Raw genomic sequence first — 21,582 nt, forward strand, 5'->3', positions numbered from 1 at the left:
CAATAAGGTGCTGGGATTAGACTTTTAAAGTTTACGCCATTTGGGACCTGCCTAGCTAACAGACTGGTCCTCCTCTCACCTCCCTCCACTGATAGCAAAGTAGCTGACATCAGTAAAAGGATTTAAGCAGAAACTCTTGGCTTAAATGGGAAGAGGTGAGTGGCAGGGCATTGTCTCTACACTGGCTCTCCTCCCACCAATCTGTTAGTGCCTATATGGTTAACTTTCAGGGCACATAGCAAAGCACTGACAACCCCCCCCCCCCCGCCCTTCCTCTCCAGGTTTTTGAGGAAACACATTGTTTGAGGAATACTAAGGGACAGCGATGAGAGGACTTTTTTTTTCTTAAACTGAGCCTTTAGGCCCACATTCTCTGTGGTTTGAGAAATCCCTGCCTGCAGACTTGCAAAGTTCTCGTATTATTTGTGATAATGGCTTGGGAAAGGAGAGGTGAAAATAAATGAATCATGGGTCGTCTGATCTGAACTGCCTGCCTGAAGAGGCAAGGTTATCAGTCATGAGAAGATTAACAGAACTCTAGCTGCAGATTTTAACATGCTTGATAAGACAAAAATCTTATCTTAGAAGCTCTGCAAACATAAATCACATCAGACCTAAATGGGGGGAGGGGAAGAGCTATTTTTAAATAAAGGATACAACTGCACAATGTATTTCTATTTCTTACAGAGTTTTAGTCTGAATGTGCATGTACAAATCAAAGTAAGTGATGTTGAAAATATAGATGAACATTCAACCAATGACACATTTCTACAGTCTGAGTATATACCAAGAATCTCCTTCAAAACTTTGAAATTGTTAAAATTTATGCTAGTTTCCCATTAACTTAAAACCTAGTTAGAAAAATGAACTTGAGAAAAATCTTCTTCATGGTATGAATTTATTCAGACTCCCCATGCCTGGGATGTCTAAAGGACAAGAAAGTGTCCAGATACTTAGACATAAAAAACCTCTACAACTTTACTTTTCAAAGCTATAGACTACAGCACAGTCAGTCAGTGTCTAGGAGAAATCCTCGCTTTAGTGCTGAAGCCATTCCCTAAAGCAGGAAGTGTGTTTTGGAGTTGGAATGTTTCTCAGCTATGTCACCCTTGTCTGGAACCAATGAGTCAAAAAAGTTACGCTGTTACATATCAGCATGCCAATTCTTGGAAAAATGAAACCTCACAAGCCAACCCATTTCTATTTCAGACTTAAAACTCTGCTTTTTCTGAATGCAAGTGAAGTTCTATGGATCATATTTCATGGCTTAAGTTTGTGCAGTTATGGACTTGTCTTTATAATAAAATAATACTGGATACAGTTTTATAGTACATGCCAAGGGCAAAAAAAAAATTTGATTTTCAAGTCACTTGAGGTGATAAGACTGTAGCTATGTTAGAAGTTGTACATTATTACACCATACAACAGGTCACAATATGCTCTTAATGAAATTTACTAGTGTCAGAGACAGTAACACACAGGGCTTGAATAGACGGTGGGGTAGTGCACGTAAGCGGGGTGTGAATTCTAAGGTGCACCCAGTCGTGCATTAACTGGCCCACGCAGACCTTGCTGGCATGCGCTAAAAAGTTCCTCAGTGCATCATAACAGTCCAATTTTGAACAGTACTATGTTACCACACACTGAAGAACTTTTAGTGCATGCCAGTATGGTCTACCTGGGCCACCTAGTGCACAACATGGTGCACCTCAGAATTCACACCCCGCTGATGCGCATGGCCTCCCTGTACAACAGCTCACTGTATTCAGTACATTTATTATAGATTGTGCAGTTGACCAACTGTTTAGATATTTATTTGGGCTTAGGCCAACAGTTCCCTTTCCTCTAAAGTAGAAGAAACAATCTGAGGACAGTTCTTTCAAAGAAAGGTCTCTTGAGGTGTCCAATAACCTCTGAGGATGCAGAACAAACTGGATCTGGTTCCAACACTCTAAAAAATGTGGCAGTAAGAAATTAAAAAGACTGATAAGGTTAAGAGGAGCAAGAGAGGGACTAGAACAGGTACTATTTCTCTCCAGCCTCTAACACTGCAGCAACCATGCAGCTCCTCAAGTCAATTAAAAAAAGCTATGGCCATCATATTCCTAGCCCATCGCTTAGATCATTGCGAAGGGAGGAGACGATCTCATGAACATCAGGTTTTTATTATGTTCATTTTATAATGGGGAAAGTAGTTCTGTCCTTGCTATCCTTTCATATAAAAATAGCAGGTGTTTTGCTCAAGCTTTAACATGCAGAATATAGTTTACACTAGGGCAGAGATCAGAAGTGGAAAATTTTAGCCCAAAAGGCTTAAAGTTGAGACTCTAAACGGAATGGAAATGCCTAGGGAAGTTTCACTACAGCTGTTGTAATATACCAGTTATAATAGAATTTTAAATGATTTTTATTAAGATACCTCCCCTTTGTTCCATACTGAAATCTTCCATTCCTGCCACTTACTGTCTATGAAGTGAAGAAAGAAGCCATGAGCCATGCAGAATTAAAAGGGGCTCAGGAGGAGAAAAGAAGGACTGCAGCAATGTCAACTGTATTATGTTACATCATAAGAAGGTCCAGAAACAGAATAGTCTGCTATTGTTAAACATTTTGATGATTTCCACAAGTGGGATAAGATCCCCATTTTTTTACCTAAAGTTCTCTAAAAGGCATGCAGCTAGCACACGCATCCCTCCCTTCCCCGCAAAATCCACTTTTGCTTAAAAAACCACCAACCAAAAAAACCCTCTTAAAGTGCAGTGAAGAGTTAAATTAAGCACTTAGAGTAAACAAAGTGAATAAAACCAGTTCTCCTCTGCACCAGACCATATAAAGAATTTAAGAACTGCAACAATACCAAGTTTGCCAGCATTTACTGGTGCCTTCAGAACATGATCCACACAGTCTATTTTAAAAACAGGCCATGACAACTTCATAGTAAGGGAGAAAAAAATCCACTGATCCTTGTTACATGTAACCTAAGGTTACCTGACAGGAAGAAAAGAGGGAGAGGAGGGAAATCTATTTTTGCTCCCAGCCTTGGTTGCTTTGTGGATAGTCAGTTGTATTATTTTCCTTTGTCAGTTTTGTATGTTTGCCTGGGTTTTTCACACAGCAATACTTATGAGAAAAGCCATCTAAATATAGGAAAACGCAACTGCAAAAGCCACAAAAACTGATTGGGGCAGATTTAGTACTTAGAATTTAAAAAACCAACTACATTTAAAGTTGACAGTGACCCTTTAAATGGAAAGTTTCTCTTCCATTCCTATCCCTTTCCAACACATTTGGGAATTGTTACACTATTACCGGATCCTCTCCTGGTAGAAGACTGCAAACATACGCTTTGTTAATTCTCCATTTACTCTCAGTCTATAATGGAAACTGGCATATGAGGGGTTGACAACCTGCAGAACACGAGCTGATTTTTAGTGGCAGTCTGCCAGCAAGGGTCCCGGCCGCCAGCCCTGCTCAGCTCACTGCCAGCCTGGATGGATGGAACTCTGGGCTGGCAATGGGCTGAGCGGGGCCAGTGGCCAGGACCCCGGCTGGAAGGAGCCGGGGGACAGAACCCCAGACTGGCAGCGGGCTGAGAGTGTCAGCCCGCTGCCAGTCTGGGGTTCTGTCGCCAGCCTCTGTAAATGTAAAATGTATTACTGGCACGCGAAACCTTAAATTAACGAAGACTTGGCACACCACTTCTCAAAGGTTGCTGACCCCTGTGGTATACTCTTTAGTTCTCAAGTGCTTTTTTCTTTAGAGGCTTTCCCAGCATCATTAATTGCTCAGAGAGTCATAAGGACTTTCACTAGATCCATGCTGTATACCCTGGGGCACTCAAAAACCTCTCTCAGGATTCCATTCTGGTCCTGACATTTTAGGATAAATACTACCTCATTATTTTGTAGCTAACTGGAATTCCTTCTAGGAAGAAGGCACCTAAGAGCATATTTACAGCCATGAGCAATGAAAGACAGAAGCAGTGATGGTACAAGAACTGATCACTAGATACAATAGGAACATGTCCTATTACTGAGCAGGGAAGGGAAGAACAAGGCTATGGTCATTATGGCTTTCCAGTCTCTCTCACTTTGCAATGGAAGTTTAAAATTACCTCTGCAGAAGAGCAGAGGGGAAAGCCTTATATTTTTGTTTCCATAAAGCAATTGAAAGATGGGAACACCAGGACGAGGCTGCCCTTGGAGCCGTTTTAGGGAAGGAGCTGCACCTATGATCAGTTAGGCCATTTAAAATCTTTGAGAAAAGTAGAGACTGAGCCAGTGTTGGAAAACCCTAAGATATACAGATGCAACAATATGCCACTTAGACATCAATGACAAGACTTTTTTATGTTTGCAACGGAAGCAGGACAAAGTACTACATACCATTCTCCCTCACCGCACTACTTATAAAAGTTGCAAATATAGCTTTTCCAGTTTCAGCGAAAAACCTACTTCATGTTTGCTTATTTGTGTATTATCAGCAAGAATGGGCAAAGTTCTGAGAACAGTGCATGTTTGTTTCTAGGCACCAAGCAATTTACATTTTATAAAAATAGGGGGGTTTTTTGGGAGGAAGTCAGAGGACATTCTGTACTGGATGAGACACCATTTTAAAGAGGTAGGGCAAATTTGGTGTCTAGACCAGGGATTGGCAACCTTTGGCACGCGGCTTGCCAGGGTAAGCACCCGGGCGAGCTGGGCTGGTTTGTTTACCTGCCGCATCCGCACGTTCAGCCAATCGCTTCCACTGGCCGCAGTTCGCCACTCCAGGCAATGGGGGCTGCGGGAAGTGACACAGGCCAATGGGAACTGTGATAGGCCGAACCTGCGGACGCAGCAGGTAAACAAATTGGCCCGGCCCACCAGGGTGCTTCCCGTGGCGAGCTGCATGCCAAAGGTTGCTGATCCCTGGTCAGACTACTTGACTGCGTCCTTTTGAGAAGATTTGTGTTCCACAGCCCTCCTTGCATCATTGCCCTTCAAAATGCCTGAGCCACACAGTATCACGTTGCATTTAGTGGTCGTATGCAACAGTAGTTTGTTAGGAATGAACCAGATTTTAGTCTTCTTAGCTTTCCCCTTGTCCATCAATCACAGAGTGTATGGCAGCTTGTTATATTAAATTAAGTGTCCTCTCCCAGTAGATTGCAACACAAGAACTAATAAAAGAACAGACATGTCAGCAGTGAGAATTTCAGCATGAGTAGACTGCAGTCATTTAATTAACCTGTATTGCTGGATTAAGTTAGTGTCTCTGCAGAATACATGAGGATGTACATTTTAATAGCAATGTGTTTAAGTTCTATCAAAGAATCGCACTAATACAGGTAGCTGAACAAACATGGAAAATGTCCCCCTTATGTGCCTTTTCTGCACAGCTTCCCTCTCCCTGTGCCCATGCATCATCCCTCTCCAATTTCACTTCCTACTTCGGGGGTGGGGGGGAGCATATAGCCAAATGCTCCCTCCTCCCAGTGGAGAAGTGTGACATCCCTGTAGTGTTCAGTAACTTCTGACCCAGGGAACAAATGACATTTCATCTTCCACCAAGGATGATATGTTTGGGGGCACAGAGAGAGGGAATTTGTCAAGGCTGCGGTACCCTTACGGTACATTTCCTCACTTTAGTTGGGTCAGTTTCCTCTTATATTTTGGTTCTCCCAATGATCTCCCCTTGTGTAGAAGATAATGATATTACAGTCAGCCTCACTCTACTGCTCCAGGACCAGAACTATGGGCCGGAACAGCAGAAGCACTGGAGAAATCCTTTGCATTTGCAATTTACTGTTTGCTTTTCCTCTCACATGTGCCCACGCAGCAGCAGACAAGTTTACTGCCTTAGGCCTTTTATTCCTTCCAGAATACTGGCAAATGCTATAGGCAGCTGCAGTGAAAGTGGGAGCCTTCTGCAAGGAGGCTGTAAAAGGGCATGGGAATACGCAAGGTTTCCATGGCCCCATAATCAAATAAAGCCATTATGCAATGCAGGCTGTTTCTGTGAATAGTTATGCGATGCATTCAGCCATCTAAGACTTCTGCTATCTTATATACAGAGTTATTTCTCCTTGTGCACCAGTAGTGCTGTACAATGCATGGCAGTCACGTTCTCTGCCCTGAAGAGCTTACAGTTTAAATTAAAGAGAAATTTTCCCCATTCACACTGCAAACTCCTGCACAAGAAAGGGCTGTCCAAACTCCACAGCTATATCCTAGAATGCATTGGAATATTTTAGGAGTTGTTTGCAGTATAGAAAGGTCCATCAGATGAGGCTGTGATAGGAGAAGGCACATACTCTCCTTATCTGACTCAGAAGTATAGTGTACCGTACAATACTGCATCTCCCATTAATCTGTATCTAGGGGAGGGCAAGCGAAGAATACAAAATTGCAAAGGGGTTATTCTTAGAAGCAGGATCTCACACAGGCACACAAAAATAGTTTAAAAAGCAAGTTTTATTTTCTCTGTAGTCCTAACGGTGAGATTGAAATCTGCACCTGAAAAATTAGTTTTCAGCACCCTATTGCCCTACAGGCTCTGTTCCAAAATGAACTGTCAGCAAGAACACCTGCCTGAAAAATGCTATCGCTGGACACGCACAGCTATTTATCAAGGGCAAGCAGAGATTAGGCACACACAGAAACCGTTATATACAGTTGCTTGAACTTTACTCGTTCAGCTGGAGAAGCAAAACCCTGTGCCCCTGTTTTACTATTCTAATGAGGAAAAATAGGATGAGGCAAAATAGCCTGAGCACTCTTTTCACAAACCCCCCTCCCCTAAACAGCCTCAGCTTTCAGGTCCCCACCCCAAAACAGGAGGTAGGTATAGACACTCTGCTGCCCAGTCCTATATAAAGGTCTCACTTCTATTCTCACAGGCTGTACTCTAGGAATTATATTCCCATGTCTTGGGGTAACTGGGGAGGCATCTGGCAGATTCTACCCTTTGGGCCATTAGACCTTTCACTTGTCTGGTAAAGCCCATTCAGTTCCACAGGGCCTTCAGCACAGTAGGGTGGCAGGAAACTAGATCTCATGCAAATTGCAGCAGCAAATTCTACTCACTCCTGCCACTAGAGGCCAGAACTGAAAAGTAAAAAAGTGTCCCAAACCTTTTGGGCAAGCTGCTAGAGAAGTCCAAGGGCTACAGTCTAGCACCCAGACAAAAGGGTCATAACTCCTGCCATACCTTCCAATCTCACAAGATCATATGTGCACAGCTGCTCTCATGAGGTGACCTGTCCACCAGATCCAATGGGGGAGGAAGCAACACCTGCTGTCTCAGAAGAGCATCAAAGGAAAAGAAGAGGGGGTAAAAGTCACCTGTCAATGATAGTAGTAGTCCTTGGGTATTACTTTAGACTGCACAAGATAAATAGGATAAATCAATTACCTGTCTATATTAATACACTAGAAGGGTACAGTGGTTTTAAAAGTGGAGTTTAAAAATGTTTCTAGAAGTCTAGAGGACAGCTAATACAGATCACCACAAAAGACTTGTCAAGACTTCATGAGCTAGTCTACGAAGTTCCAACTCTTGGTTTGTTTAAACAAAGTGGCTACTGTAATAGATCTGATGTTGCTCGCTATAAGAAACTAAGCTAATTGACTGTATTGAAACTAGTATGCTAGGCCCCTCGAGACCTTGTCTATGAAAAAGGCTGTAATTGTAATGGAAGCAGTGCCAGAAGTTTACAATGCATTCATTTTATAAACTGCTAGAAGACAATAGTTTCCTACTATTAAGGCCTGTTCCAGAAGCTGGGTTCATAGCAAAATCAGTCACGCATTGCATTATCACATTCACTGCAAGACAGAAGCATTATGGTGACACTGACAAACATCCAAGTCCAAGTAATTCATTTATAGTCAGTGAAATTGTACTGTCAGTCATGACACGTAGCATACCTCAAAAAATAGTGCAAGTACCTTGTGAACTACCATTAACAGTACAGAGTGCAATAGCTAGTTACTCCATGCCCAGCTACGCAGTTCCACTGATTTAAAAAACCACCACACCACCACATTCCTGGTCTGTTACTCTTTGACACATTTTCTTCTAGTGCAGTAATTCTGCCTGAGATTTTTAGCCTTACCGTTTTTGTTCTGAGGAAGCAATCTCCCCTTTCACCCTCTCAAAAGTGACTAAAAAACACCGAAACAAGCCACTTAAGATAACTGCAAGGTATTGCTGCAAGGTAAAGAAGAGTGGCCTTCCCCACGTTCCAACAGTGCTGCCCATCATGGAATCTTCAGATTCAAGCAACAAATATCCATACTAGCTAAAGTGGATCCTTTTGGCCCCCTTTCTTCTTTCTGTTCTGTAACACTCTCAAACATCGCTCTCTTCTCCTCCCCCCCACCAAAAAAAAAAAAAAAAGAGCCATGGAAATTTGTATAATGTCAGGCCCTTACTTCTGTCTATTATTGGACAACCTTAGCAAGATTTTGATGACCTGGAGAGCGATGACACGTGGTGCTATAGCTCTCCATGGGAGAGGTTTAAAATAAACATCCCCTCCCTAGGGGAGAAGTTACAGTTCAAATTACAGCTTTTTGCCATTATTATTGAGGTCCTTCTGAACAAACACGGCAAGAAGCTACATTTCTAACAGAAGGAAAGGAAGCAGAAAATATTCTTGCCACAAAAGAGAAGCTGATGTCAGGGGAGTTCATGGACTGTGCCAGGTACATGCCCGCGCTCATGGCTCCGTGGAGAAGCTGCCTACTAATATCCCTATAGGGCTGTGGAACCAGTGTGGAGTAAAGGCAGGTCCATAGGAGTTCCTTACCCTCCTCAGGTGGCAGCAGGTCCAACCAGTTGGTGTCAGACAGGACACGACGGCGAGGAAGTGGATAGTAAGAAGCACACACACTCTGGGTACGTCTTCACTACCGGTCGTATCGGTGGGTAGCAATCGATTTCTCGGGGATCGATATATCGCATCTCATCTAGACACGATATATTGATCCCCGAAAGCGCTCCTGTCGACTCCGGAACTCCACCAACGCGAACGGCGGTAGCGGAGTCGACAGGGGGAGCCGTGGACGTCGATCCCGCACCATGAGGACAGTAGGTAACTCGATCTAAGATACTTCGACTTTAGCTACGTTATTCACGTAGCTGAAGTTGCGTATCTTAGATCAATCCTCTCCCCTAATGTAGACCAGCCCTCCCTCTCATCATAGTCCAGGAGGTTGGAGAGTCTGGTATCCACCAATCAGAACCATCCTCTGGTGCACCAATGGGGGCTCCGCCACCTGCACACTATCGTGTGGACTGTGTAGCAGGGATCCTGCTAGGAGTTCCTCCCCCTCAGCAGCTGCTATGAACCTCGTTGCTGAGACTAACTTCCAGGTCCTGATAAAAGGACCAGCAGCTCAGACAAGTCTCTGGTTGGAAGACATGCAGTGAATGACACAGGAGATTAGAAGAAGAGAAAGAATGGTCTCATGGGTAAGGCAGTTGAATATTGCCCTGGGGAACTGAATCCTATTGCTTCCTATTCCAGAGTTCCTATGTGATGCTAGCCGAATTGCTTAACCAAAAACATACAACAAAAACTTTCTAGAGGTGGTCCAATTTGTGTATTCCTCATTTTCTGGGTAATTGAATTGAGACTGTGGGGTCTGATTTGCAGACATGCAGAACACTCTCAATTGCACCTGAAATCAGTGGGAGTTGTGCTCTGAAAGTGCTCTACAATGCTTTAAGGAAACCCGGGGGGGGGGGGGGGGGGAGAAGGGGGAAAAAGAGATCCAAGAGATTCCAAAATGGGTGCCCAAAATTAGTGCATACTTTTGATCTTTGTCTTTGTGCCTCAGATCCTTATCTATAAAATGGAGTTTGTAATACCACCTCATCTCAAGGGGCCTATGAAAATAAATGATTATTTGTGAAGCACTAAGATACTGCAATGATAAGCACCACAGAAGGCCTCATGAGGAAATTTAATACTTCTGCTCTGAAGGCAGGGATTATAGTGCAATCAATAAGAGATGGAGACACTGAACACAGAGAAAACAAAAATATCCCATTACCGCTCATTAAGAGAGCACTGACCAGTGTGCATGGAATTGAACAGGGGTCATTTGGAAAAGAAAAATAGTATGTGATCACCAGGGGTGGCTCTACACATTTCACCGCCCCAAGCATGGTGTCATGCTGCGGGGGGCGCTCTGCTGGTCGCCGGTCCCGCGGCTCCGGTGGACCTCCCGCAGGAGTGTCTCTGGAGGGTCTGCTGGTCCCGCGGCTCCACCGAAGCCGCAGGACCAGCTGACCCACCGCAGGCACGCCTGCGGGAGGTCCACCGGAGCCGCGGGACCAGTGGACCCTCCGCAGGCATGCTGCCGAAGGCAGCCTGCCTGCCGCACTCCCGGCGACCAGCAGAGCGCCTCCTGCCACATGTCGCCCCAAGCATGCGCTTGGCGTGCTGGGGCCTGGAGCCGCCCCTGGTGATCACGTAATTAAGAACTGTATTATAATGCATGCTTACAAGGGGCCAAATTAAGGTGCCCTGTGCAACCTTAATTCTGGCATTTCATAACTTCAGTAAATAAATTCACCAACAATACACCTATTCACATGTAATGTTCTAAAAATATAACTACTTAACTTACTCACTATGATTCACAGCATCAAGGATTATAGTCACTTAATCATTCCATACTTAACTATATAATTCAGCGAATCTTAAGTGTTCCTGGGGTTAAAAGAGAGCATACCATTACAGCCAAAATAGAAGGGAGTGATTTAGTTATTAAGAGAGTTTTTCTCCTGCACTCTGATTCAGACAACACTGGATTATAAATTGCTCCATTTTTAAAGTCAAATAAAAAAGGGACATTGCAGGTAGGTAAGTACCACTGGTGTGATTACTATTTGCTGTTTTCAGGGCTAAACTGGACATATCTCAAAATAATCAGCAAAATACTGGCTACAAGAATCAGCCACTCCCCCATCCGCACTCAGATACTACAAAAGTTGGCAGCAGTAGAAAACTGCAACATAGGAAATGCTTTTTAAGCCATGATCTCCTTTCTCTTTCTCTTGACCTGGGAAAAGGGGAGCGGAGATATTATTCTAGGGAGCAAAGGAAGCTCGAGGAAAAACACAAACAGGATACCCTTGGGAAATGATGGAAAATGACTCAAGAAGCCAAGAAGATGGCTTCCCACTGGGTTGAAAAATAAAACGCAACCTCTTTCAGACTTGCCTTGATGCAAGAAGAAGGGAGATAGCCGATTGCTCAAAGCCTTTGAGCCCATGCTTAGGGCTGAGAAGGAAGGTTTGCGCTTACTAACCGGTATACAAAGGAAACAGTTTGTTTCCCAAAACTGGAACTAGATGTAGGTTTCTTTTCTGGGAAGCTAAACTTGTTGCCTGACATGTCAGGTAGGGTAAAATCCAGGGGGTTCTTTAAAAAGAAAGGAACCTCCTCCACGCACAACTCCATGCCCCAGGAAAAGAGGTGTTGTAAAGAGCTGAGCTGAGCTAGGCCTCCTAACACAAAATCTAATGCTCAGCAAGCCACTAGGGAAGAACAGAGGATGCTGGTGGAAGCCCTTAATGTTTTGAGCAACATAGTTCAGATTGTTTGCCCAACGGGCTTCGTTAGATTCCTGCTAGCCACACCCTTCAGGGGAAATAAAAAAAAAACAGACCCATCACCTCATCTAGCAAGCTAATAACTAGTTTGGTCACAAAGTGGCCAGACAGATGCCAAGAACAGCAGAGCACTTGATTTTCTAGTGAGACACCATTCTCACACCCAGGGACCTTTCAGAGTCTTTTCCGAGTAAGAAAAATGTGAATCCATGCTTGGGATAACTGGCTCTCTCCCCTCAGACATTCAGTAACAAAATACTCCCTTGGCAGATTTGACAAGACAAAACTATCAGCCCATTTACCCAGTGGGCACTCTCTGTGGTCTCTTGGACTGGGAAGAAATTCTGGAAAAGCAACATGCCTCAGTACTTGAACTCTTCAAAAGCTTGGGGGGTGAGGGGAGAGGGGAAGAAGAGAGGCAGGAGATGCAGGAAACTCCTCCCAATAACTGCAGAGCAGCCAGTTGCAATGAAGAGTTACCTCTCACCTCACAGACAGCTGCAGTTAGGTTAGTTGTGTAGGATGGAGGAAAGTTAATTCCCAACACTCCCTTTAGTTTGAGAATTTCCTTCTTAAAATATATCAAAAACCAACAAAATAAGGACTACAGTTTAAGTCCTTTTAAGGTTCTGAATGTTCTGTGGCACCAGCTAGTAAGAAGAAATCTTTCCTTAGGTGACTGTCTACATCTGAATCTCCTGATGTGACTCTGCTACAAAAATTCACTAACAACAAAGCAGAAGCTCGTCACATCTTTAGCCAGAAAGTTTAAATACCTGAATAGATAAGGTATTAAAAAAGTAAAAAGGGGGTATTTATTCTAAAATAATGCTGGCTAAGCTTTATTTTTAAAAAGTGTCAATTTTCAGTTGCCATTAAAACAGCACTAAAAAGTCTGCTATAAAGAATCTTAAATCAGCTTCATAATTTGTGCATAACATTGTTATTTATGCAGGTGGGCATTTCATAACAGTTCACTTACAGCTGAACACTTCCTGCATAATGACATGAATGAGTCAGCCCAGCGTAATCTATATCTTCTTTTTGAAAATCAAAATAGATTTACTATGACAGAGCTCAAATTGCAGACTCCAGTTAGGAAGACAGCTCTCTGATGCTCATTTCCTTTTGGAACAGAGACTGCCTTGGAGTGAAGGAAAACAGCGCAATCCTCCCACATAAGCAAGACTAACAGACGGCTGTGAGATGGTAACTAGAAGGTGGTAACCATTAAAAACTAAAGTAGAAAACCTAAGTTAGACATTTACGGATATCCACCTCTTACACATATATTTCCTCCAATCAGAATGTATTAGTAATATGCACAATTTGGCGAGTGAAGAGAGAAGAACTAGACCCTGGAGACCATGAACACCCAATAGCCAGGATAGGTGGCAGGGGTACTCCACAGGAGCTTTGAAGTGAAGTGCAATCACATAAGCGGAAAGCCTAGTGTACAGGTACAGGGTTCCTAGAGCCTCTTTCCCAGCCAGGGGGAGGAGGGATAGATGTATTCTTCAATGCCATTCACAGGCTTTGGGAACACTCTTCTACATGCATCAGGCAGAGCAATGCGAAAGTACTTTCAGCAAAACAATGGAAGATGGAACCAATGCTTTCACTGAACCAGACAGTTTTGTGGTGAAATACCCTCATTTGGTCACTAACTTGATTCTCCACTGGAGAACCTGAGAGCCTGGCAGATAGATAAAGCTTATTTAAAAAAAAATTAGCCAGTTTCAATTTAAAGTTATCAAGTACGTTTTTACATACAAATTAAGAAGTAACTTCAACAATTTTCACAAAATGGCAAAGCTTGAGTACATCTTTGTTTAATAAGGACTGTTCCCCTAGGTTGTATTTGTTAAAAATTATGTTTGACCTTGATGGGCAAAAGATTTATTTACCAATTAAGATAGTTGCAAGTCTACAAACTTAAGGACCATCAATTAAGTAATTACACTGACAGAACTGGATTTTCATAAAAAACAGGTTCTCTTATTCCCAGGCAGTAAAACAGACTAACATCAGGTAGCATCAGCATGTGTAACCCAAGACAGGAGAAAAAGTTAAAACTTCATGTTTGATTTTCTACAAGGCTGACACTGCAGATAATGCCACTTTAAACTGACTAAGCAATTACAGCTGTCTAGATATCAGAAGAAGGCCTCTTAGTTTTCTAAGTATCTGATACTTACTGAATGTCTTACAGATGTCAGAGACAGCTTTGAAGACTCTATCAGAGAAGTTCACTTTCACCTTCACATACTTCATATTCGGAAGCTGAAGGCGGAGTAATTTGTGTTGAGGAGTGAACTGGAGCTTAGCATCGGCTTGTATGCCATACTTATCCAAGGTCCAGTGAGTTTTAAGGAGCCAGGTTCTCTTCTTTTCCCACCATAGTGCATGATCTGACCAATCTTTCTTGACATCTAGGGGGGAAAAGTAATTTGAAAAAAATAGATTAAGAACTGTTTTTACTTATACTTAAACATGTATTCATTAAAAAAAGTGACAGTCAACATGAAATCTGTTGTTAAATGCAGTGCAGATACCTTTCCCAGACTTGACGAGCTGGTATCTTTCACCAACAGAAGTTGGTTCAATAATAGATACTACCTCACCTCACCCCTCTCTAACATGAAATCTACTCAGTTTCAAGTATTTTAAGACACATTATTTGTATTCCAATAGCAGTAGTAGCCATAATACACACAATGGGACAGTGATTTCAGATGTTGTAGAAATACAGTGAGGTTATACATTTTTTCTGGCAGCACCTAAGCAGTTAGCAAACTGGTGTGTCATAACCACTTGCTTTTGGAGCAAGCAGTATTGTCTCATTGTTTCTTGTGCTTCCCTTGTCTGTTATATGCCTCTGTTGTCTATTCTCTTCTACTTCAATTGGAAGACACTCTTTGAGGCACCGAGCACAGTGGGCTTCTAGGCACCACCACAATATTAATTTGTAGTGACAAGACAAAGGCTAGGAGGGAAAACAGAGGCACAAAAAGTTCAAGTGACTTACTAAGGATCTCACAGCCAAGATCTCATACTGAAGGCATCTGCTGCTCATTCCCCTTGTCAATTTTTAAGGTTTTACAGTCATTGCCTATTTTTCTCTCCCACATTGCAATACAAAAGATCCACACAACCAAAAGGTGAAACTGATCACCTACTCAGGGATGTAAGTTTAACTGATTCTTGTTTTATTAATTTAAGGGCACTTTGTGTAGAATCAGAATGATACTTTCCTCACTGGTTAGTTATAAACAATAAGGATATGATAAGGGTATCATTGTTTTTTTAAACCTCCCTTTCAGAGTAATCTAGTGAAAACAAGTGATTTAACCCTATACCCTATCCCTAACAATCACAAATAGTGTCAAACATTAAGAGATCACTGACCCTTTGAAAAACCAGGCTTCTTTATAGAAGAGGTCAAATTGGGACACACACACACAAACCAAAGGCATCTCAGGGCTTGGCTACACTGGAGAGTTGCAGCGCTGGTGGTGGGTTTACAGCGCTGCAACTTAGCAACTGTCCACACCTGCAAGGCACATCCAGTGCTGCAACTCCCTGGCTGCAGCGCTGGCTGTACACCTGGTCTGCTTGGGGTGTAACGATTGCAGCGCTGGTGATGCAGCGCTGCTCCGCAGGTGTGGCCACCAAAAGCGCTGTTATTGGCCTCCAGGGTATTAGGAGGTATCCCAGAATGCCTGCTCACAACAAACCGGAAGAATGGCTGAACTCTGAGCTCCTCGAGCTGCTTATCTAAAAACAAACGCAGCTCCTGTTTGCTCGATCCAGCGGAGGCAGGCAGGGGAATTGCTTTGGAAGGTTCACAGCTGTTTGCTTGAAGAGAGAAGTCACATGGCAGAGGGGGAGGGGGGACTCCGTGTTGAGCAGCTGCTTATGTGGTCTGAAGGCTATTTAGGAGTGCATAATTTGCATTTAGTGAATAAGAGAGGGGTGGGGGAAGGGCTCCAAACTTTTAAATTGATTGCAGGTTGGTGATGTGTATGTTCCAGTCCTTAGCACTTGCAAGGCAGGGAGCTGACAGATAAAAATCCTCTCTCTCTCTCTCCCACGTTCCCCCTCATCCCCCCCTTTTGAAAAGCACGTTGCAGCCACTTGAACGCTGGGATAGCTGCCCACAATGCACCACTCCCAACAGCGCTGCAAATGCTGCAAATGTAGCCACACTGCAGCGCTGGTAGCTGTCAGTGTGGCCACACTGCAGTGCTTTCCCTACACAGCTGTACGAAAACAGCTGTAACTCCCAGCGCTGTACAACTGTAAGTGTAGCCATACCCTGAGATAGATAGATAATCTACACACACATACCTGCAGCACATACTGTATGTTGCAAAACACAGAAAGAAAGTCCACACTCCCACTTGCTGCATGACACTGCCTCGGATTCTTTTGTGCTTCAAACATGACAAACGCTGTTTCCCCCATTACACTTTTAAAGGTAAGTATATCAACAACAGTGCAAGTGCTACTCTGAACTACTTCCACATTTGTCTACAGTTCCATAGGTGGAGACTATACATAGAGAATAATGACATAGCTCCTTCCCCAGAATCCAACAAGCTAGTTAGATTTACTTGACATGAGGCAAGGGAGAATGCCATTCATGAACCATGTTAGGATTTTGATTGCTTACAGGGTATCCATTCTTCTTTCCTTCTTCAATCCTCCTATTATCACCTGGTCTTTCTCTACATCCTGTGTGGTAAGGCAGATCCTTACTCTTGCCAAATCTCATTTACACTGGCTAAGTGGTGCAAAGGGGACTTAAAGCTGCTTTAAGTGGGCAAATGAGCATCTTCCAAAGTGTGGGGGAATCCCTGGCTGGTTTAGAACTGGTTACACACTTCAAACCCCTCCCCTCTCACAACAACATAAGCAGCTGGGCCACACAATGTGCTCTGCCAGCAAGAATCACTGAAGCAAAACAGCATGTAAGAGGTTTCTGAGGCTGCTCTAAATTACGCTGTGGGTCAGGTCAGCTGCCAAGACTAGGGACAAAAATTCCCCCCCCCCCCCAACTGGTGTGCTGCAAGGTGCTCCACTGCACTTGAGGATTCACTTTTTGAAGATGTATCAGAGGGTAGCCGTGTTAGTCTGGATCTGTAAAAGCAGCAAAGAATCCTGTGGCACCTTATAGACTAAGGGCTTGTCTACATCAGAAAGTTGCAGCGCTGGTGAGGGAGTTACAGCGCTGCAACTTTGAGAGTGTCCACATCTGCAGGGCATCACCAGCGCTGCAACTCCCTGTTTGCAGCGCTGGCCGTACTCCCGTTTTGTCTCGGGTGTAGAGGATCCAGCGCTGGTGATCCAGCGCTGGTAATCCAATGTAGACAGTTACCAGCGCTTTTCTTGACCTCCGTGGAAGGAGGAAGCCTCTGGTAATCAAGCTGGTTTCCTTTCCCGGTTTGCTCTCTCGGTCCCGGAGCCACCCAGCAAACCGCAGGGAAGGAGACCTGCTTGCTCGGGGTTCCGGGACCGAGAGAGCAAACCGGGAAAGGAAACCAGCTTCGCCGCGGTTTGCTCTCGCGTTCCCGGAGCCACCCAGCAAACCGCAGGGAAGGAGACCTGCTTGCTCGGGGTTCCGGGACCGAGAGAGCAAACCGGGAAAGGAAACCAGCTTCGCCGCGGGTTGCTCTCTCGGTCCCGGAACCCCGAGCAAGCAGGTCTCCTTCCCTGCGGTTTGCTGGCTGGCTCCGGGACCGAGAGAGCAAACCGCGGCGTTCCCGGTTTGCTCTCTCGGTCCCGGAACCCCGAGCAAGCAGGTCTCCTTCCCTGCGGTTTGCTGGGTGGCTCCGGGACCGAGAGAGCAAACCGCGGGGAAGCTGGTTTCCTTTCCCGGTTTGCTCTCTCGTCCCGGAACCCCCCTTGAAGCCGCCCAACAGCGCTGCAGTGTGGCCACATCTAACACCACTTGCAGCGCTGGTTGCTGTAAGTGTGGCCACTCTGCAGCGCTGGCCCTATACAGCTGTATTAGTACAGCTGTAACAACCAGCGCTGCAAAATTTTAGATGTAGACATGGCCTGACAGACGTTTTAGAGCATGAGCTTTCGTGGGTGAATACCCACTTCCTCAGATGCATGTAATGGAAATATCCAGGGGCAGGTATATATATGTGTGCTAGCAAGCAAGCTAGAGATAACGAGGTCAGTTCAATCAGGGGGGATGAGGCCCTGTTCTAGCAGTTGAGGTGTGAAAACCAAGAGAGGAGAAACTGGTTCTGTAATTGGCAAGCCATTCACAGTCTTTGTTCAATCCTGAGCTGATGGTGTCAAATTTGCAGATGAACTGAAGCTCAGCAGTTTCTCTTTGAAGTCTGGTCCTGAAGTTTTTTTGCTGCAGGATGGCCACCTTAAGGTCTGCTATAGTGTGGCCAGGGAGGTTGAAGTGCTCTCCTACAGGTTTTTGTATATTGCCATTCCTAATGTCTGATTTGTGTCCATTTATCCTTTTCCGTAGAGACTGTCCAGTTTGGCCGATGTACATAGCAGAGGGGCATTGCTGGCATATGATGGCGTATATGACATTGGTGGATGTGCAGGTGAATGAACCAGTGATGGTGTGGCTGATCTGGTTAGGTCCTGTGATGGTGTTGCTGGTGTAGATATGTGGGCAGAGTTGGCATCGAGGTTTGTTGCATGGATTGGTTCCTGAGCTAGAGTTATTACGGTGTGGTGTGCAGTTGCTGGTGAGAATATGTTTCAGGTATTCTCATATTCTCACCAGCAACTGCACACTGCACCATAGTAACTCTAGCTCAGGAACCAATCCATGCAACAAACCTCGATGCCAACTCTGCCCACATATCTACACCAGCAACACCATCACAGGACCTAACCAGATCAGCCACACCATCACTGGTTCATTCACCTGCACATCCACCAATGTAATATACGCCATCATATGCCAGCAATGCCCCTCTGCTATGTACATCGGCCAAACTGGACAGTCTCTACGGAAAAGGATAAATGGACACAAATCAGACATTAGGAATGGCAATATACAAAAACCTGTAGGAGAGCACTTCAACCTCCCTGGCCACACTATAGCAGACCTTAAGGTGGCCATCCTGCAGCAAAAAAACTTCAGGACCAGACTTCAAAGAGAAACTGCTGAGCTTCAGTTCATCTGCAAATTTGACACCATCAGCTCAGGATTGAACAAAGACTGTGAATGGCTTGCCAATTACAGAACCAGTTTCTCCTCTCTTGGTTTTCACACCTCAACTGCTAGAACAGGGCCTCATCCCCCCTGATTGAACTGACCTCGTTATCTCTAGCTTGCTTGCTAGCACACATATATATACCTGCCCCTGGATATTTCCATTACATGCATCTGAGGAAGTGGGTATTCACCCACGAAAGCTCATGCTCTAAAACGTCTGTTAGTCTATAAGGTGCCACAGGATTCTTTGCTGCTTTTTGAAGATGGTGGGCTATGTGTCTGCATAAAAATGTTTCATTGGAAATGAATGTCCGCTATATATATTTTTATTGCAAATAAAATATTGCTTCCACAGAAGGTCATGTATGCATGAGATTCCTAAAAAGTTTACCAAAATTAGAGGTTTACTCAAAGTAAATATTAAGAGTATGATCACCTGTGTATTTCATAGACTGACAGACTCTAAGGGTATGTCTACACTACCTGCCGGATCGGCGGGCAGTGATTGATCCAGTGAGGGTCAATTTATCATGTCTACTCTAGACACGATAAATTGACCCCCCGAGTGCTCTCCCATTGACTCCTGTACTCCAGCTCGGCGAGAGGTGTAGACAGAGTTGACAGGGGAGCGGCAGCAATTGACTCGCCGCAGTGAAGACATCATGATAAGTCGATCTAAGTAAGTCAACTTCAGCTAGGTTCGTCACATAGCTGAAATTGCTTAACTTAGATCGATCCTCACCCCAACCCCAGTGTAGACCAGGTTTAAGGCTAGAAGGCACCAGAGTGATCATCTCATCTCCGAACACAGGACATAGAACTACTCATCCAAATTCCTGTGTCAATTAGATAATGCCTTTCAGAAAAACATCCAGTCTGTACTGAAAATTTTCCAGTGATGAAGAACCCCTTTGAGCTTCTGTTAGGATTTCAGACTTTACCAACAATGAAAAGGAAGCTAACTAAAATTACACTGCAAAGTACATCCATTGACGGAAAGGCTTTGCCAATCCTCTGGTGTTATATTAAAAGCAGATTCTCTTGTGATCATATACTGCTAATGCACAGAATTAGTTGACCCGAGTTAGAGCAGATAGCTAACATCTACTGTAAAAAGACTGTCTTCTCCATCTCTAAAATCTGGGAGTTTAAAGAACTAGCTAACAAGCAAGCACCAAACAAGCATTTTTTAAAATAGCCAACCTCAAAAGGCAGATGAGCAACAGCACAAATGCTGTATACTGAACAATATATTCTAGCAGTTTTATTAGAAAAAACAGTTCCACACGCACATCTCTGAACTTCTGACGCTAACTGATGCTCAGGCAAGGAGAGATGGAAGAAGAATCTGAATTACAATGAATCTTCCTTCTTCTTTATACCTTCATACTATCTTGATCTCAGGATCACTAAGAAAGTTCACAGAATATAAAGGGACAGTTTCTTTAAGCATGAAAAAAAAATCCTATTGGTAGAATACTGAGGCCAGAAAGTGGGAATGTTAGCTAAACTTTTCAGCAGTTTTGTACAATCAAATTAAACAAAACCAAATATAGAAAAGCATGCAAACTTACACAAGCCTTGGCTACTGTCAAAAAACTGACATATTACAATGAACTTTGGACATGAAGTCCAGCTTCTGCTATCCTGAAAATTTATGAAGTTGGCACTGAAAATAGAGTCATTTTGAATCTCTAACACTTGTGTAATTTCAGTGCTACAGAAGGTGGACTTTGATTGTCTTTTGGACTGAGACAAATGCTCTGCATACAGTAAGAAATGGTGTGCATTAAGAAAGGTAAAAAAATCAAAGAGTTATGTGAAGAATCTTGTGGCTACCTTACAGATAGTTATGTTTCTTTATTCAAACAAAAAACTTGCTAGATTTACAAATGCAGTTCTACACGTGGTCATTTAAAAACAGCAAGTTTCTAAAAAGACAGCTTGGATAAAACTATATTTAGCAATAGCCTCATTAGGTCAGACTTCAATGACCATGTTAGGTTTAGGAATTTTTCGTGCTTTCTGATGTAATAAAATGTGAGATCCAAGTTATAAAATGCAACCAGTTATTAAAGTTAGTTTTGCAGAGAGACACTTGAAAGTGTTTCAATCATGTCCTAACATAGGTTTGTAAACGTTCATTAAAATGTCTCCATTTTTTACTGACTAATTTGTCTTAGTAGTAACAGTCATGTGACAGCAGGAGAAGAGTTTTTGCTTCTATGCACTGCAATTATTAAACACATTTCCTACTATTATTCCAAATACTGAATCTGAGTGTTTAACACAGATCTCAAAATTACTTTTTGCAAGCATTAAGACTCCCTAAAAACCTAAGAATCAGATATGTATTACATCAATTTTAAAGAGTTATGGACCTTGAAGCAGTGGTGATCACGCAACCAGAGTCACACAACAAATCACAGCAGAGGTAGGAACAGAACCAGAAGCCCTGACTTGCAGTAGCATGCTGTAACTTAACTATTAACTTATACTCACTTGCTGCTACTTTTAGCTATGAAATTTACTCGATTGTACAGCAACTGTGCCAGGTTAAGGAAAATGTAATCATTTAAACTCAATAAGACTTTATTGGCATAACTAGCTGGACAAATATTACCAAAGCCACAGACCCCTAAGATCAGGATGGATTGATTTTCAAAGTTAAATCAACGAGCAGAAAGTCTTAATAAATAATAATAGTTGATTTTAATCATGTTTTGTATTTGTACTTTACATAGTTATTTTCTCCAGAAGTGCTGATT

At 43.4% G+C, this 21,582-nt stretch overlaps 1 protein-coding gene across 5 annotated transcripts in view; it reads right to left on the reverse strand.

Annotated features, from left to right (window-relative positions):
- FERMT2 (fermitin family member 2) overlaps positions 1-21,582 on the reverse strand; it is a 128,494-nt gene that overhangs the window by 50,003 nt on the left and 56,909 nt on the right. For all 5 annotated transcript variants that reach the window (XM_030562922.1, XM_030562917.1, XM_030562920.1 and 2 more), the window contains exon 3: positions 13,809-14,042. In XM_030562922.1, coding sequence (XP_030418782.1) covers positions 13,809-14,042 — 234 coding nt within the window. The remainder of the gene's footprint in view (positions 1-13,808; positions 14,043-21,582) is intronic.

The sequence above is a fragment of the Gopherus evgoodei genome, chromosome 4 (genome assembly GCF_007399415.2).
Source record: "Gopherus evgoodei ecotype Sinaloan lineage chromosome 4, rGopEvg1_v1.p, whole genome shotgun sequence".
In the NCBI taxonomy this organism is placed as follows: domain Eukaryota; kingdom Metazoa; phylum Chordata; order Testudines; family Testudinidae; genus Gopherus; species Gopherus evgoodei.